Here is a 19,900-nt window from a genome sequence, read left to right as displayed (position 1 = left end):
AAATATTTATGATGTGGTATTATGTTGGTAATAAAAATCGAATTGTATTTACTCAGACTTTATCTGGATACAAGTATTGAATTGGTTTTAGTATATATTACCTGGTTTATCAATGACATTATTTTTGTGCTAACTGTACACAATTTTCTCAGCTATGGATTGATAGATATCTAGCTATATAAGTAAATTTTTAAGTAGACAGATAGGTTAGTAAATGTATAGCTAAATCACTAGCCAAACAGACAGATGGATAGCTAGAATAAAGAGACCATAAACCTTAGCCACAAATCTCTAGAAAATCATTTTGATTTCTTCTCTGTAGATCTTTGTTTGTGATAACTAAAAAAAATTAGAAATAAATTGACTAAGTTTATATGATGGTAATTGCTCTTTTCAGGCTGGCATTCCAATAACAGATGAGGGTATATTGGTGGGCGAGTCGGACAACACAGGATTTGGTGTGGGTGTTGCCCCAAGGTCTGCTAAGGCAGATCCTTCATCTGTGGTACAGCTGAGAAAGAAGGAGAAAGAGAAGGAGAAGAAGAAAACGGGAAGAGAAGCGAAAAGGTACTGTAAAATCTGGGTAATATCAGATATTCTTATTTTTTAAATTAGTAATTGTCATATCATTATATGCACCTAGTGGAAGTGAATTGTACCTTGAAGTAATAAGAACAAAAATAACAGGGGCTGACTCATTTAATGAAGGACGAATTTCCATTGAAGCCTTCCTAAGAAGAAATTATAAAAATATACATCACACAAAAGGTGGTAGTGTTTAGTTTAATGTCTTTAATACTATAAATGCTAAATTCTGTTATAAATACTTGTGAAGTTTCAATATATTTGCTTACCAGTGATATTTAAGTAACATATAATAGATAGTTAATCATAGACAGTTATAGATAGCAAGAAAATGTCAGAACTAAAATAAAGGATTTAGAATGATGGTTGAAGTAATCACTTAATTAGGATCACAATAATCATCAGAAGAGCTGATAATTTTAATAGACATATGTGTTTACTTTGCCACAAAAACGTTAGAAGGCTTGTGTCCTCTTATTTTCTTTGTCAGCTTATTATCATATATGCAATTAATAATAATAATAATATCATTGGGATGGGTGTGGATGTTTGAGGGGTGAGGGTACATTTATATGACCAAATTGTCACCATTCCGCTAGTTCTGTACAGGTACCTTGCATCTTGCAGTTCCAGCGCATGCACTATTTTATGGCTGACCATCAGAGGTCAGCATTGTTTGTGTTCTTTAAATTCCTCCATTTTCAGGACCACCTCATACTACAATCTGATCATTATAAATACTTGTGAAGTTCCAGTAGTACAGTACTGTGAATTTGCTATTTTTCATACAGTTGCAGTTTTCATAGGTTACCAGTTTTCATGAGGTATCAAATTTGTGTGAGTTACCGGTTTTCATAGGATAGCAAATTTCATGTTTTATGAATTTTCATTGGTTACTGATTTGTATGGTATACCAGTTTTCATGGATTTCATGGTTACTGCAATCCATGAATTTATAGTCTCAATGAACTAAGATGGTTCTGTGGAAACATTAGGTCTCCTTCCCCATTCCATGGATTTAAAATTACAATGAACTATGATGGTTATATGGAAACAGTGGGACTCCTTTCCCAATCATGAATTTAAAGTCCCAATGAACTATGATGGTTTTGTGGAAACAGTAGGACTTATTCCACAATCTGTGAATTTAAAGTCCCAGTGAACTCTGATGGTGTTGTGGAAACAGTAGGACTTATTCCACAGTCTGTGAATTTAAAGTCACAGTGAACTCTGATGGTTTTGTGGAAACAGTAGGACTTATTCCACAATCTGTGAATTTAAAGTTCCAATGAACTAAGATGGTTTTGTGGAAACATTATTCGTTCTCCAGTCCATGATTTTAAGTACTAACAAAAAGTTATTTTTCATCATAAACTTGATACCCTCAGATAATAAATTCACATTGCAGTGTATAGATTATTAAGTAAAACCATTTTGTAGACTGATGTAACAAATCTTGAAATTTGAACTATAAATATCAATGTTCAAAGGCATATATGACTTTGTTAATCTTTTGTAGTCCTGTTGCTGGTCGCACAGCTGGCAGTCCTGCTCAAAGTACAAAGGGTGACAAACGAGAGGGGTCACCAATGCTCCATACCCCTCAAGAGAAGGACAAGAAGGATGATGCAGAGGATAGGACCTCCCCAACAAGCTCTGCTGGTGGCATCTCAAAGATAGAAAAACAAGCCAGACCAAGGTATACAAAGATTTAGGCCACTCTTGCAGAGTACAGGTGTGACATAAGTGTCAGCATTTATGTGACATAAGTGTCAGCATGTATGTGACATAAGTGTCAGTTTCCTGATAGTAATTTGTTAATGGTAGTGTTGTTGTTCTTGCTCTAATTTACTTAGTTTCACCACTTTGTTTCAGCTCTGTTTCTTTGAAACTCAGGTGCAATGCACAGTCATGAAACCCATTGGATGCATTATTCTTGTGCAGTACTTATCACTGTTACCAATTGAACTACTTTTCCAACTCCAGTATTGATATCAAGGTTTTGCATTTTAAATGTTTTGAATTTCATTAGCAAAAGAAAGAGGAGAAAGCCTGCTTACTATCATTACTGAATTGTGTGTTCAAACAGTATACATTTTACCTTGTCAAAATTGAAAATTTAGCTGACTTTTTTCTGATCACCTGTCAGCATGTTCATCATACAGGTAAATTAATGACCAGTGAGGTTTAAAATTGCCTGCTATGTGACCTTACTAAGAAATAGTCTTTTTGAAGGCCATTGGATATACATCTTGAAATCTGTCCTGGCAAGACTATATTGTCAGAACAGTGAAAAAGGCAAAACAGCATGTTGTGAGTTTTGCAAAGAATTTTATGAATCAGCAATCCACTGACATAGGCCTGTGCACAGTTCATGCTACACTAACCAGGATAAGTACAAAGCTGAGATGGTACACGATGTGCATTAGCATACACTACCAGTTGATACTACAGCAGTGTTACTGAGCTGCTTGAATAGCTTGGCTAGGAATTGGAGGACAACCGAGCAACAGCTCACAATGTTGTACAAGATCACGAACAACCCTGTAGATATCCATGTGTCAGAATTCCTCACTCCTGCTTCTTCCAAAACAAGACCAAATCATTTTAAATTTTTATAGCAGTATATAACTCAACAGATGTCTTTAAATGCAGCTTTTCCCAAGGTCAATGGAACTCATTACCAGCTGTGAAAGCCTAGGCTTTCAACTTGATTTCGTTCAGGTGGGAGCTCTCCACTCTGAAAATCTGAGAACAACTTAAGAGCAGATTACAGGTAAGATCTAATGAAATCTAGAGCTTGTTGGATTGAAACTCATTATTGTCCTGGCCTTGTTTGGACTAAGGAACTGTAACTCTTCCTTTTCTTAAATCTTTTCTTTCCTTATTATTCTATGATTGTTTCTACTTTTCTTCTCAGCCAGTGCTATGACAAAAGAAACATAATAGTCTAGTGTGACTGTACTTTCAGAAGGAGAAAATATAGTTGGGTCCATGCTGAACTCGAATGTTACGGCAGATTTACTTCTTTACCCCATGATCAGAATAAGGCAAAGTGGTGGGAAAATATAGAGAAGTTACTAAAGAAAGGTGAATTTTAAAACAGTCACATAAAATGTTTATGTGTACCTTTGTGACAAATAATTAAAAAACAAAAGGAATAGTCATTAACCTCTATAAAAATGTTTGGAAACCTTGATTGGTTGATTTAGCATATTGGTAAATGGGTTACTGTTGTAATGGGTAACAGATGTTGGGATAGAAGTCATCTCTTCTGACTTTTTCAGGATGAAATATGAAGTAAACTTGTTTCCCATCACAGAAAATTAGCCTTAAAAGCTCAACAGGGTACTAATTTTCACATGATTGACATACAAATGCATGGGGTTTCACTCACTTCTTTCAAGCTTCAAATTTTTTATGACACTCTTGTAGATTAAAATATAATTGTAAACATAAATAATCATTAATTTTGAAGCTAAAGTTGGTCAAAAGGCATGAAAACATTTGGAATGCAAAATGAACTTCACTTCTGCATTTTGTGGCAAAATTACAGACACTGGGGTGACTAGTTCCTTTGAATCATCCCATATTCTGTGTCCTGCATATAAATGTAAATGGGGTAGTAATATTTGTGGATTTTGTGGTCATTACTAACCACTTATTTGAAAACACAACCATAATGATTTATCAGCAATGACTGTAGGAGTTTATCCCCTTCAACCAATGAAAGATTTAATTACTGACAAAAATGTCATTTCTAGTGAAACCAGGATAAATTAATACCCACCTTTTCTACCACCCATTCCAAAAAATATAATGCATTCCGAGTATAGTCTTCTCTCATTCATATTTGTGTCACTGTTCCTTTAAAGTGTCAGATTATCCACCATTTTGATGACAGTGTATTACTTATAATCATTTTATTAATCAGTCATTTTACTTTCCTTTTGTATTTTGAAACCTAACTTGGATAAATTGAAGATAGATTGTTTAAGATAAGACTGTCCTTAAATAAAATAGATCAAACCTAATAGTGAGTGGGGCTGGATGAACATGTCTGTGCTCTGATTGATATCTTGTGATGTCATGGAGATGTGGCATGCTGTATGAAATTGCCTGTTGTAGAGTAACGTTTCAGAGCTGGAATAAATATTTGTTGATATTGTCATTGAATTAAAAACTTTGATCTTCTGGAGATTTTTACCAGTATAAAGGTCCCAAGACCAAGAAATTAATTTTTTTAATAACTCCCGTGTCCAAGAATTTAATCTGTGAATATGTCCCATGACCAAAGAAATTAAAATCTGTGAATAACTCTTCCCATTTTCAAAAAATTATTCTGTGAATAAGTCCTACGACTAAGAAATTAATCTGAGAATAAGTGCCAGGTCAAAGAAATTAACTTGTGAATAACTCCTGTGTCCAAGAAATTAATCTGTGAATAAGTCTCATGACCAAAGAAATTAAAATCTGTAAACATTAATGATACTTACTCGTCATTCTTTGATGGGGGATCGTAACAAAGCATGTTTAGAAAACATAAGTGTGGAAACTACTGGCAGTTCTAGTGCTAATGTTTTTTATAAAAATACTGCTAGGATATAATTTTTACATACCTTGTTCAACATATAAAATATCTGAAGAGCTTGCTACAGTCAGACTTTGCTCCATTATTAATCTTGGAGACCTTGCTAAAAGATTTGATTGAAACTTGGAATTTACAGTAAAAAAGAAAAAACAGTAAAAAGGAAAAACGTTTGATATCTGCACTGTAAACATGTTGTGTTATGAATGAACATTTTTTCAGTGAATCCAATAGACCATCTACTGCAAAATCTAAATTTTCAAAAAGTCCTCTCTCAGATGGAAAGACTAAAACCATTCCACAGATTACTGAGATTTTTGATGTGCTGGAGGAGAAAGTTGGGGTAGAGGAGGAAGAGGAGCATGAAGTGGGAGAAGAAAGACCATGGTTGACAATGTTTATAACTACATGTTATTGTTTTGATTGCATGAGATTTGGGGGTTGTTTAAGTTTTGTTTGGATTTATTTGTTTCATTTTGTCAAAGTATTTCTTGTTCCTGCCCTGTTGGTGTGCAGTTTGTTTTATTCCGTTATTGTCAAAATTTCATCTCCCTTTGACATTCACACTGATGTAACTACCTGATTTTGTGTTATTAATTTTGTGTTCCATTAGTCATTGGTATTGGTATTATTGTTAAAGCTGCTGGAAGTGTTGATCTTATTCTTTTGAAACCATAGTCAAAATCCCAGTTTCACAGGAATATCTTTTGATATAAATTTAATGTGACTTTAACACTGAATTTGGCTTAAACTCATATGAAATATTTTACTTGAAATTTAGTACGGCTAAATTGGTGATGTTCTCCAGATTCTAGCAGTATGATCCAAATCAGATCTTCTGTGTTCCTATTTGTCATGCCACAGCAGGGCTGTTGTGTGAGAATTGAAAGCCGAGTTGGTAAATCTCTTTTAATTAGACTGAGTTTCTAGTAAAATTTTGATCCATATATTTGGCAAACTGCTTATTTGACATAATTCTTATACATTTCATTTTTACATTTTCAGCACTCCTCCCACGAGAACAGCAGCATTTGAAGAGTTCAAACAGGAGAAAGGAAGTGAGATCAACAGGATTCTGATAGAAAACAAAGGTAAAAAAAACTGGTCCTGCTCAAGATAACTTGCTAAAACTTCGGTGATTTTCAGGGAATTAACCAATGAATTAATTTCTACAGTTAGTTTCAGTCCAACTTCGGTTCTGTGTTACTTACACTCTATGACTTTTAAATAGCTGCAGCTTTGAACTCATTAATGTTTCATCAGTCGGTAGAAACTTATAACTGATTTTGAAATTGTACTGATTCTAACACTATAAAGAATATACTTTCAACCCCACATAAGCAGAGATGGAAAAATAAGTCCATTAAAATAGGTACAATAAAACTTCCCAGAAGCAGACACTGTTTGGGGTGAACTTCCCAGAACCAGACACTGTTTGGGTAAAACTTCCCAGAGCCAGACACTGTTTGCGTAAAACTTCCCAGAACCAGATACTGTTTGAGTAAAACTTCCCAGAACCAGACACTGTTTGAGTAAATCTTCCCTTAACCAGACACTGTTTGATTAAAACTTCCCAGAACCAGACACTGTTTGGGTCCAGACTTCTGACCATTTTATAGAAGCTACCAGTTTAAGGAGGTTTTATTAGAGCAGGTTTATTTTGACCAAAACATTTCTCAGGTCTATAGGGGAAGCCATGTCAAATCAGTTTAATACATTATCCCCAACTTCTAATGTAACTAGTGATACTTTAATTACCATCTCTCCAGTGTGCCTTGATAAAGTGATGCACTTGGTATTATGTGTGTATGTCAGGTGTTCATACGTAGCAATCTTATTAGTATAGACATTTATCATGCAAAGGAAGTTAATATGGCACACATCATTGGTTCATTTTCCACCATGTACTATAATGCATGCAGTTCAAGATTTTACCTTACATATATGGACAACAAAGAAAATAAAATTGTTTGATGTTGATCATGTTAAAAGTAGTAATCTAAAACTTAAAATGATAGAGAGAAGAATCAGCAGCTTGGAGGAGAAATTACCTGAGGACTGTTGCATTTAAACATACATGGTTCCCATGGAAGGCTGGTTTTTTCTTCTTTTAAATATATACCAGGACACTCCAATTTACTCAAAAAATTTATATGAAAATGATTAAAAATTCTAAATTGCATCTATGGGTGACTACTCCATATTGAAAGTGCCTTCCCCTGGGTCCCAAGTACATTTTACTTCAACTGCCCTGACATATTCTGATGATGGAGGTTTGGAATCTCATAGGTGAAAATGACAGTGACCTTGAAATGCTCATTTTAAAAAAATGCAGCTGTGATAGGAATGAAAGCGAAGAAGAAGTTGAAGAAAAAACATTATTAGGAGAGGATTGATGTATTAGAAATGACAGAACTCAAAATGACAAGAAGCCATTTAATGTTGCCATAAGCCTTTTCTAGCATTTTGATTGACTGTTGTGCTTTATTCTGTAGGAATTTCCATCAAATTTTCTGGAATTATATGAGGATTAGTGAATAATTTATAACAAGAGGACCACTATTATCAAGTAAATCACTGTTTTACCATTCAAAAGGAACTTTTTATTTCTGCGCATCCCATGAATGTTATAGTAAAGTAGATAATTTTATTGAGAACTGTTTTGACAAATTTCAGCTTCATAACTGAAGGAATATAAGGGGAAAAAATAGACCATTCACTGATAAGACAAATTTGTAAAATATTGTCAGTAAGTCTTGGGGACACAGTCACTGATAAAACAGATTTGTAAAATATTGTCAGTAAGTCTCGGGGACACAGTCACTGATAAAACAAATTTGTAAAATATTGTCAGTAAGTCTCAGGGACACAGTCACTGATAAAACATACTTGTAAAATATTGTCAGTAAGTCTCAGGGACACAGTCACTGATAAGACAAATTAGTAAAAATATTATCAGTATGTCTCAGGGACACAGTCACTGATAAAACAAATTAGTAAAATACTGTCAGCAAGACTTAGGGAAACAGTCACTGATAAGACTCACTGGGAACATCCTTGGCATTTCAGTTGAATGCTGTAAAACAGATGTAAATGTGGCCTTCTTTTAACTGTCATCATACTTGTTGATATTTTGTCAGATTAACCTCACTGACTTCACAACAGTTCAATGACATGTCATCACTAATATTAACATAAGTATCATCACTAGTAGTAATATAAGCATCATCATTAATACTAACATAAGCCCCTTCACTAATAGTATTCATCATTGTCACTAACATTAACATAAGCTTCATCACTAATAGTAAGGTCATCATCATCACTAATAGTAACATAAGGATCATCACTAATAGTAACATAAGCATCATCACTAATAGTAACATAAGCATCATCACTAATAGTAAGGTCATCATCATCACTAATAGTAACATAAGCATCATCACTAATAGTAACATAAGCATCATCACTAATAGTAACATAAGCATCATCACTAATAGTAAGGTCATCATCATCACTAATAGTAACATAAGCATCATCACTAATAGTAACATAAGCATCATCACTAATAGTAACATAAGCATCATCACTAATAGTAACATAAGCATCATCACTAATAGTAAGGTCATCATCATCACTAATAGTAACATAAGCATCATCACTAATAGTAACATAAGCATCATCACTAATAGTAACATAAGCATCATCACTAATAGTAACATAAGCATCATCACTAATAGTAAGGTCATCATCATCACTAATAGTAACATAAGCATCATCACTAATAGTAACATAAGCATCATCACTAATAGTAACATAAGCATCATCACTAATAGTAACATAAGCATCACTAATAGTAACATAAGCATCATCACTAATAGTAACATAAGCATCATCACTAATAGTAAGGTCATCATCATCACTAATAGTAACATAAGCATCATCACTAATAGTAACATAAGCATCACTAATAGTAACATAAGCATCATCACTAATAGTAACATAAGCATCACTAATAGTAACATAAGCATCACTAATAGTAACATAAGCATCATCATTAATATTAACATAAGCATCATCACTAATAGTAACATAAGCATCATCACTAATAGTAAGGTCATCATCATCACTAATAGTAACATAAGCATCATCACTAATAGTAACATAAGCATCACTAATAGTAGTATCATCATCATCACTAATAGTAGTATCATCATCATCACTAACAGTAGTATCATCATCATCACTAATTATAGTAACATAAGCATCACTAATAGTAGTATCATCATCATCACTAATAGTAGTATCATCATCATCACTAATAGTAGTATCATCATCATCACTAATAGTAGTATCATCATCATCACTAATAGTAGTATCATCATCATCACTAATTACAGTAACATAAGCATCACTAATAGTAGTATCATCATCATCACTAATAGTAACATAAGCTGTAGTTTAAAGCTTTTATCCACAAGTTTCAGAAATTACATTGGAAATTAAAACCTGCAGGTATTTCATTGATGCTAAGCATCATGAAATGTTATTTTCATCACCTATCTTTCATTAATTTGGCTCTGTTCTTTATATCTAGTTGAATGTTCATGTACCGAGCTTGAGACCATCAGTCAGCTAGACTCTTTAAGTATCTGTATTAAAATCTGCCATAAGGGAATCTGGTAAAAGCTTGATTTATCACTTTTACTGATCGAAGGCACTTCTGTCAAACTATATTTAAGCATAACAAAAAAGCTATTTCTTGCTATCTAAAAAATGTATCTCAACCAACTTTCTGCAATTCTATTGTCATCTCAAATAGGATAAAACATTTGATAAACATAACACTAGTGCAGGAGTCATGTCTCAATTAGTCAATGAAACTATGAGTTGTCTCATCTCATCATCATAATGACATCACATCCTCATCTCAGTACCCATCAAATCACTTTTCTAAACCTTGGAAAAGCTTCATTCTGGTTTTGCAAGAAATCTTTGTGTTTTACCATTCTGTCATTTGACATCTCATCGAGCCATGCAGGAAGTCTGCTTGAAAGAGACTAGGCCAAGATTAAAAGAATTCACACCATCAAACTCAGATTCTGCTCAAAATTTAGGATTTTAATTGATGAGCAAGTCGAACTTGATGTTTGCCATCAGATATCAAAATTCTGAGTTGAGTCAATGTTTGAGTGTGAGAATTATTTGTAACCTTTGGGCCTGGCCAGATTTTTCTTAAATACCATAACTGTAACAAACCTAATTTAATGATGAAACATATCCTCCTATCAGTCATTGATAAAAAAAAATTGTAATTACAGAAATACTAGCCAAGAAGAAGCAGCAATACGCAGAGACAGCACGTGGAATTAACCAAACCAAGGTGGACATTGATGGTTGTCGTGCCAAGCTAGATAGGCTGAAAGAAGAAAGAGAGGCAAATGGTAATGGATTTTGTCTGAGGAGGTTTCTGATATAATTAGGCTTAAGACAACTATTTTATTTAGGGGAAAAATTGCAAGTAAATGGCTAACAACTGTCCGTCAAAAGGACTGATGCTCAAAATGTTTGAACACAGTTTCCAGGTATCGAAGATTAGACCATCCATTATTTTTAACTGTTGAATATTAAAACCATCTCTAATATTGTTGAAAAACTCCAACATACCAAATTGAATAACAAAATTATTTTGTTATGTTTCAGTTTACATGTACACAAGATACCTGTAAGCATAGTATAGAATTCTTTATTATGGCCTTTGACTTTGAACCTGATGTCATGAATAGAACATTATTATACTTGTCTTTGACGATGTCAAGATAAAACCACATGTCAAGTTTGGTTCAATCTGTAAGTAGATGGAGGGGAACAAGTTATTCAGATAAATGTACAGACTGGGTCAAATGATAAAATTTCATTTATTCTTGTTTATCCTGCTTACAAGTGAGTATAACTAAGATCCTAAATTGAGACTATTGACCATAAAATCAATTAAAGAATACTATCAACTTGGTCATTGGAATGTAACTTAATACAAAGTCTAATCATAACTGAGTTACATGTGCACATAACACTGTTCATAAGCTCCCTGAAGTACAAAAATGCAAGCAGTAACTTTTGTCTTGATCCCTAGGTCAATTAGATCTGGTTCTTGAAGGTCCTTCACAAAAGTAGAGACTTGGTGGTGAGATATACACCATTTCATTTAATATTGCAAGAAGTGTTTTAATGAAAATCCCATGTCAATGCATCAGTTATGCAAGATTTTCAAGACAACTATGATAACATGTTTAAGTCAGGTGAATACTATTTTCATTAGAACGGATATAGTGTTTTAGTGAAAATCTCATGTAGATTTGACCATCTATTCAGCACCGGTAACCATATAAAGACTTTCAGAATGGCCATCAAGTAGCTGTTTTTGAGGTTGCATCAGCATCATTTTAGTACAGTAACAGCTATATATTGCAAAAATAAAGCCAATTTAACAAAACTTCTGTAACAGTTGGTAACACGGTGTTATAAAGAAATAGATTTTACAGGATTGGTCACTTTGCCTTTATTATACACATGATACAAGACAGAACATTATTAGATTATGATGTCAGTCCATCTGTCTGCACAATAACTAAAGTTGTCCACCATCTACAGGCATCAAACTTCATGAATGGCTTGCACATGGGGTAAAGAAGAACCATCTAAGTGTTGGGCTCAAATGTAAGGTCACTATGAATGAAATATGAAATAAGGCTTCTTCATAATAACTTGAGTTCTCCATCATTTAGAGTTAACTAATTTTATAGCAAACTTGCAAAATTTAAAAAGTCATGGTCAGTGTGACTTAGTGTTTTAGTACAGTAGCTTGAATTGTCCACTATATAGTTGTACTCAAAAAGCCAAAGTTCAAGTACAATTTACCTGAGGGAAGAAATACTTTCTGCAGAATAACTTAAGTGCTCCAACAGTTACAAAACTTTGTGGATGGCATTCACTTTGGTGGGAAAGAAGCCTTTTGTATTTGGAATCAAAAGGGCCAAGGTCACTGTTTTTGAAAAAATAAAATAGTTTTTGCACAAAAACATGAGCTCTACATTACATCTCGCAGTCAAACTTTGTGGATGATTTGTACAAGGGGTAGGAAGAAGCCTGTTGATTTTGGAGTCAAAGGTCAAGACTGAATGGGAAAAAAATGGTTTATGCACAATACCAATTACCGTCATGGACCAAACGCTTTGGATGTCTTGCATTTGGATATGAAGGAAGCCTGTGCTCAATGATAAAAGTCACTGTGACTGAAAGAAGAAAAATTGTTTCTTCACATTCATTTGCATTGTCTTCATAGAGGACTATTAAACATTGTGTAGACAGATAATGTTCCGTTCTTGTTTTTATTTAGGACTAACCACATTTACTGAGAAGTTTTCTAGCAAAAACAACATGTTGATATGACCAACTTAAGGTAAACAAAGATTTTCAGGATTGTCACAATGTTCAGTCTGCTGGAGGCTTGAATGTTTTAGCACATACTAGACATCATACAAGTTTTTTAGTGTCACTAATCCTATACATTCAAAAAAGGAACTATAACAAGATTTTCAAGATGGACACCATAAAGGCCATTTTTTATATCAGATCTTTTTGATTTAGGACCAATTACATTGAAAAGACCAAGTCTCTGCAGCCATCTGTTTAGGAGAAGTAGCCCTAAGCAGACTGTATATCAAATCTGTATCATTTTCATTGGGTACAAACAAGACATGACAAGACACCTGTTAGTGAAAACCCCATGTAGCTATACTCACCCATTTAGGAGAAGTAGCGATACAGAAGTTTGGCGGTTATGTTCAAGTTCTAATTTTCACAGTTTTCATTAGTACCAAGTAGACATCACATCTCTTTTAGTGAAAACCCCATGTAAATATGATGATCTTGTCAAGATTCAGGTGATTACAATATTTTCAATATTTCTACTGTCAAGGCCGTATTTTATAATTGGATAACTGAGGTGGACCATTGTCATTCCAGACCAACAAGACATCGTAAGAAGTCTTTTAGTGAAACCCGGTCAGAATCCAAGATGGCTGCTATGGCAGTCATATTAGATGTCCAAAGGGCACCTTTTTCGTATATGACCAACTTGATCTTGGGATTATTGTGTTTTTCAAGTTTCTTGGCAATCCTTCCCAGAGTTTAGGAAGAGTAGCGATGGCAAACATGTGATAATACACAATGGGTGATGGACAGATGACAGTGAAAAGGCCATAGCATAGGCTGTTCTGCCTTATGACCAGTAGAACTAGAAATTCAACATAATTGTGAAATTCAGTGAAACCTTTTGTAGTGGATACCTCCATAGAAAGAGCATTTGTTCTTCAAAGAATTTACAAATTTAACCTGTACATAATGTACACCTTTCCAAAAAGGAGTTCTGTTAGTGCACTTTAAAAACAGATTATTTTATACTAATATTGGAGCCCATTTACATGTGTATTGAAGTCCTTTTTTTTGGCCTCTTAGCACCCTAAAATCTGTTAGTAGTCCTCTTGTCTGTGGTCAAAGCATTAAATCCATTCTTAATGCTGTCTGTTTATATAAGCGTCGTCATGAGTTTCTGCAGGTTGGCCTCTATTTAGTTAAAGCTGTACTCCAACCAAAATTAAAGGAAAATTTTTAGCATTTTAGCCATGACATGATTGTGGTTACCTAATGAAAACTATTTTGCCAATCAATTTACATAAGAGTCAAAAAGTGGAGGGTATGTCTGATAATTTGAGGACATCCCATACCTAGTATGTTGTCTGTTAGGGTGTACTGCAGAGTCATTAACTCAGCTAATTTGCAGATGTATTGAGTATAGTCTAAACAAGATTGTAACATGATAAACAGACTGAAGACATTTTCTTTTCCTTCATTAATGCTAAACACATTTCACCATATGGTACATAAAATGAGATATTTTAACAAGTAGCAAAGCCACAAATTAAAATATATTCTTTTAATACTACAGTATGAAATATATATGGTATTTATGCAAGAAAAGAAAATTTTCTTTTTATTTTATACCAGACTTGCTGCTGAATCAAAGCTTATAATATTAAAAGCTCACTCTTTAGTACACTACCCCACCTCTTTTCATAAATTCACCCCACCCCACTTTCATTGGCTGATTAAACAAATATCAGCTACCCGTGAGAAATGTAGGATTGGGCTTATCTACTCTTCTACAGTAAAATAAATTTTTGACATGTAAACTACATGACCCTAACTGACCAAAAAGCAAATCAAAATCAGCAATGTTTATCACTTTGGTCAATATAGTAAGAAGAAATAACTTCATAATGACATCAACAGCACTGAGTAAAATTTCTTCAACAAAAAATAATTTGCATGTCTGGAAAGGGAATACAGTTTCCATTTATTTGTTCTAACTCACAGAGTTCTCATTTTTCTTACAGCAGGTATAACTTCTATTAGTAGACAAAATCAAGCCTTGCATGGCATGATGGAAAATCTTGAATTTTCCCATGTGAAAATATAAAAATATATAAAGTAAAAATATATGGAAAAATATATGGAAATTATTTGCAGATAATTTATATATTTCACAAAGAGTAAAAACCTTAGATTTGTTTTATTTGAAATGAAATGTATTAAACTCACATAATAATTTCAGTATTTGCTTGCCAAAGCATGAAAAATTCACATTAACCAACTTATTTCATAAATATCTGAAGTGAGGTCTCATGCAAGATCTTGTTTAACCAGGACCAGTGTACAATGAGGATGGAGATGTAGTGATTAGCGAGGATGAATTTGTGGAGATCAAAAAGCTGAAGGACCTGAAACAGAAATACAGGACAGACTTTGAGGATCTCAAGATGTTGAAAGCAGAGGTGCAGTACTGTCAGAAACTTGTGGACCAGTGTCGTCAGCGACTAATACAAGGTTAGTTATTATCGTCTAATAGGATTATCAGTGATAGAGATATTACAAAAAACATGAGGTCAAAGGTTAAGTTCAGTACTGTCACAAACTTGTAGACCAGTGTCGTCAGCAAGTAATACAAGGTTAGTTGTTATTGTCTAATAGGGTTATCAGTGATACAGATATTACAAAAAACATGAGGTCAAAGGTTAAGTTCAGTATTGTCAGAAACTTGTAGACCATTGTTGTCAGTGACTAATACAAGGTTAGTTATTATTGTATGATAGGGTTATCAGTGATACAGATATTACAAAAACCAAGAGGTCAAAGGTTAAGGTCAGTATTGTCAAAGACTTGGAGATCATTGTTAACAGGAGGTCATACAATGTTAATTATCATCCAGTACTGTATTTACCTGATTATCATTGACACACAAAACTAAAAACTATGTACACCAAGACATAACATTCTGCATAATTCATTTTTAGAACAGGGCCTTTGCTGTTTACTCAGATTTGTGGGAATGATGAATAGACCCATATCTACAGGAGTATTATTTTGTATCTATGTGATACATGTCAAAGTCATGTTCATCAGATGGAAGATATATGAAATGTTTTATACCCATCAAAAAATAGGAGGAATATTAACTTGGTCCTGTCCATTCTTCTGTCTTTTTAGTAATTATACAATATTGTCTTTCTAGTAATTATACAATAATTATAGAACTAACTTTTCTTTCTAGTAATTATACAATATTGTCTTTCTAGTAATTATACAATAATTATAGAACTTTTCTTTCTAGTAATTATACAATATTGTCTTTCTAGTAATTATACAATATTGTCCTTCTAGTAATTATACAATAATTATAGAACTTTTCTTTCTAGTAATTATACAGTATTGTCTTTCTAGTAATTATACAATAATTATAGCTCTAACTTTTCTTTCTAGTAATTATGCAATATTGTCTTTCTAGTAATTATACAATAATTATAGCTCTAACTTTTAGCATGAACATGGACCTACCATCTTTATTGCACAATCATCTTTATTTATGGGCTTTTGTTGAGTTGAATTCACATTGGGTAATATCTGTATTTTATTTCGCCATTCATTTATTGTACAGAGGAAAAAAGATAAACTTTTTAATTTATTTATTGCTTTCATATGGTGATCTAAAAACATCCTCACTCAAGCACAACAAAATTGTTTTGTGAACCAAAATCTCAGAGGAAACCAGTATGTTGCACTGCTAAATGATAATGCATCTTTGACCTGATCAGCTTAAAACTAATTATTCCTATTATTGGATTTCAACCAGATTTGGTATGTTGCTTGATATTGATGAGATCTTGGCTTATTTCCAGTTGGCAATCTGCATCATTGTCTTTCAGAGTTACAGCCCATGATTATAAAAGTAGTCCCCTTTTATTTTTTCAGAATACCCCACCCCAAACTTATTTTTGGATTTCAACTTGATATTAATGAGACCATGGTTAAGTTCCTATGTCTAAATTTCTGCATAATTATTTGCTGTGATGGCACTTGAGTGTCCACCCATCATCTTTCTTGTGTGCAGAATAATGCCCTTACTATTAAATTTAAACCAGATTAGGTATTTTCATGACACCTTACCTGAATTAAGTTGTCATTATTCTGCATCATCATTTAACAGAATTATATCCACTTTTGTTTCCACATTAAAACTTTCCAAATTATTGTTGATTTTGGGTCTGGTATGTACTAGCTTGATTTGCCTGAGATTTTGGCCAAATTCATTTATCAGCATTCTGCATTATATAACAGATTTATAGTTCTTGATTGTCAGTCCCACCCACTTTTGTTTCCACAGTTTCCATTTATTATTACTGAATTTTATTTGAATTATATAGGCAGCTTGATGCTAATAAGACTCTGGCTGAATGTGATTGTCAGCATTCTACATCATTTAGCAGTGTTATAGTCTTGGTTTTACAGACAGTGTGATTGTCAGCATTCTACAACAGTTAGTAGTGTTATAGTCTTGGTTTTACAGACAGTGTGATTGTCAGCATTCTACAACATTTAGCAGTGTTGTAGTCTTGGTTTTACAGACAGTGTGATTGTCAGCATTCTACATCATTTAGCAGTGTTGTAGTCTTGGTTTTACAGACAGTGTGATTGTCAGCATTCTACATCATTTAGCAGTGTTGTAGTCTTGGTTTTACAGACAGTGTGATTGTCAGCATTCTACATCATTTAGCAGTGTTGTAGTCTTGGTTTTACAGACAGTGTGATTGTCAGCATTCTACAACATTTAGCAGTGTTGTAGTCTTGGTTTTACAGACAGTGTGATTGTCAGCATTCTACATCATTTAGCAGTGTTATAGTCTTGGTTTTACAGACAGTGTGATTGTCAGCATTCTACATCATTTAGCAGTGTTGTAGTCTTGGTTTTACAGACAGTGTGATTGTCAGCATTCTACATCATTTAGCAGTGTTGTAGTCTTGGTTTTACAGACAGTGTGATTGTCAGCATTCTACATCATTTAGCAGTGTTGTAGTCTTGGTTTTACAGACAGTGTGATTGTCAGCATTCTACAACATTTAGAAGTGTTATAGTCTTGGTTTTACAGTGTGATTGTCAGCATTCTACAACATTTAGAAGTGTTATAGTCTTGGTTTTACAGACAGTGTGATTGTCAGCATTCTACATCATTTAGCAGTGTTGTAGTCTTGGTTTTACAGACAGTGTGATTGTCAGCATTCTACAACATTTAAAAGTGTTATAGTCTTGGGTTTACAGACAGTGTGATTGTCAGCATTCTACAACATTTAGCAGTGTTGTAGTCTTGGTTTTACAGACAGTGTGATTGTCAGCATTCTACATCATTTAGCAGTGTTATAGTCTTGGTTTTACAGACAGTGTGATTGTCAGCATTCTACATCATTTAGCAGTGTTGTAGTCTTGGTTTTACAGACAGTGTGATTGTCAGCATTCAACATCATTTAGCAGTGTTGTAGTCTTGGTTTTACAGACAGTGTGATTGTCAGCATTCTACATCATTTAGCAGTGTTGTAGTCTTGGTTTTACAGACAGTGTGATTGTCAGCATTCTACAACATTTAGAAGTGTTATAGTCTTGGTTTTACAGTGTGATTGTCAGCATTCTACAACATTTAGAAGTGTTATAGTCTTGGTTTTACAGACAGTGTGATTGTCAGCATTCTACATCATTTAGCAGTGTTGTAGTCTTGGTTTTACAGACAGTGTGATTGTCAGCATTCTACAACATTTAAAAGTGTTATAGTCTTGGGTTTACAGACAGTGTGATTGTCAGCATTCTACAACATTTAGCAGTGTTGTAGTCTTGGTTTTACAGACAGTGTGATTGTCAGCATTCAACATCATTTAGCAGTGTTGTAGTCTTGGTTTTACAGACAGTGTGATTGTCAGCATTCTACAACAGTTAGAAGTGTTATAGTCTTGGGTTTACAGTGTGATTGTCAGCATTCTACAACATTTAGAAGTGTTATAGCCTTGGTTTTACAGACAGTTTGATTGTCAGCATTCAGCATCATTTAGCAGTGTTGTAGTCTTGGTTTTACAGACAGTGTGATTGTCAGCATTCAACATCATTTAGCAGTGTTGTAGTCTTGGTTTTACAGACAGAGTGATTGTCAGCATTCAACATCATTTAGCAGTGTTGTAGTCTTGGTTTTACAGACAGTGTGATTGTCAGCATTCTACAACATTTAGAAGTGTTATAGCCTTGGTTTTACAGACAGTGTGATTGTCAGCATTCAACATCATTTAGCAGTGTTGTAGTCTTGGTTTTACAGACAGTGTGATTGTCAGCATTCTACAACATTTGGAAGTGTTATAGCCTTGGTTTTGCAGACAGTGTGATTGTCAGCATTCTACATCATTTAGCAGTGTTGTAGTCTTGGTTTTACAGACAGTGTGATTGTCAGCATTTTACATCATTTAGCAGTGTTGTAGTCTTGGTTTTACAGACAGTGTGATTGTCAGCATTTTACAACATTTAGAAGTGTTATAGCCTTGGTTTTACGGTGTGATTGTCAGCATTCAACATCATTTAGCTGTGTTGTAGTTTTGGTTTTACAGACAGTGTGATTGTCAGCATTCAACATCATTTAGCAGTGTTGTAGTCTTTGTTTTAAAGACAATGTGATTGTCAGCATTCTACATCATTTAGCAGTGTTGTAGTCTTTGTTTTAAAGACAATGTGATTGTCAGCATTTTACATCATTTAGCAGTGTTGTAGTCTTGGTTTTACAGACAGTGTGATTGTCAGCATTTTACAACATTTAGAAGTGTTATAGCCTTGGTTTTACAGTGTGATTGTCAGCATTCAACATCATTTAGCAGTGTTGTAGTCTTGGTTTTACAGACAGTGTGATTGTCAGCATTCAGCATCATTTAGCAGTGTTGTAGTCTTTGTTTTAAAGACAATGTGATTGTCAGCATTCTACATCATTTAGCAGTGTTGTAGTCTTTGTTTTAAAGACAATGTGATTGTCAGCATTCTACAATAGTTAGAGGGGCCCCGAGTGGCCGAGTGGTCTAAAGTGCTCTTCGTTACGGATCACTGCCATCTCACCTCTGTCTGCAGCGGTTCGAGTCTAAGATTCAGCCAATGTGGGCATGTGAGAAAGCTTGCCAGTAGCTTCTCGTGGGTCGGTGGTTCTTTCCGGGGTTTTCTGGGTTCTTCCTCCACCATTAATACTGGCCGCCATGTATAGCCTATCATGCTGAAAAATGGCGTTAAACCCCACAACAACAACAACAACAACAACA

The 19,900-nt window shown here is 34.1% G+C and overlaps 1 protein-coding gene across 3 annotated transcripts in view; it reads left to right on the top strand.

The window, feature by feature from the left end:
• LOC149790582 (kinesin-like protein KIF9) overlaps nt 1–19,900 on the top strand; it is a 63,234-nt gene that overhangs the window by 32,481 nt on the left and 10,853 nt on the right. For 2 of the 3 annotated variants that reach the window (XM_089972674.1, XM_089972673.1), the window contains 5 exons: nt 398–567; nt 2,105–2,284; nt 6,179–6,264; nt 10,495–10,617; nt 14,939–15,118. In XM_089972674.1, coding sequence (XP_089828800.1) covers nt 398–567; nt 2,105–2,284; nt 6,179–6,264; nt 10,495–10,617; nt 14,939–15,118 — 739 coding nt within the window. Of the gene's footprint in view, nt 1–397; nt 568–2,104; nt 2,285–5,395; nt 5,561–6,178; nt 6,265–10,494; nt 10,618–14,938; nt 15,119–19,900 lie in introns of all 3 variants that reach the window. The other variant, XM_089972672.1, reaches the window with a different exon arrangement.

This window comes from Sinohyriopsis cumingii, chromosome 10 (assembly GCF_028554795.1).
Source record: "Sinohyriopsis cumingii isolate HCF-2022 chromosome 10, ASM2855479v2, whole genome shotgun sequence".
NCBI lineage: Eukaryota > Metazoa > Mollusca > Bivalvia > Unionida > Unionidae > Sinohyriopsis > Sinohyriopsis cumingii.
Note: the sequence above shows the minus strand (reverse complement) of the source record. Positions and strands in the feature narration are given on the sequence as shown.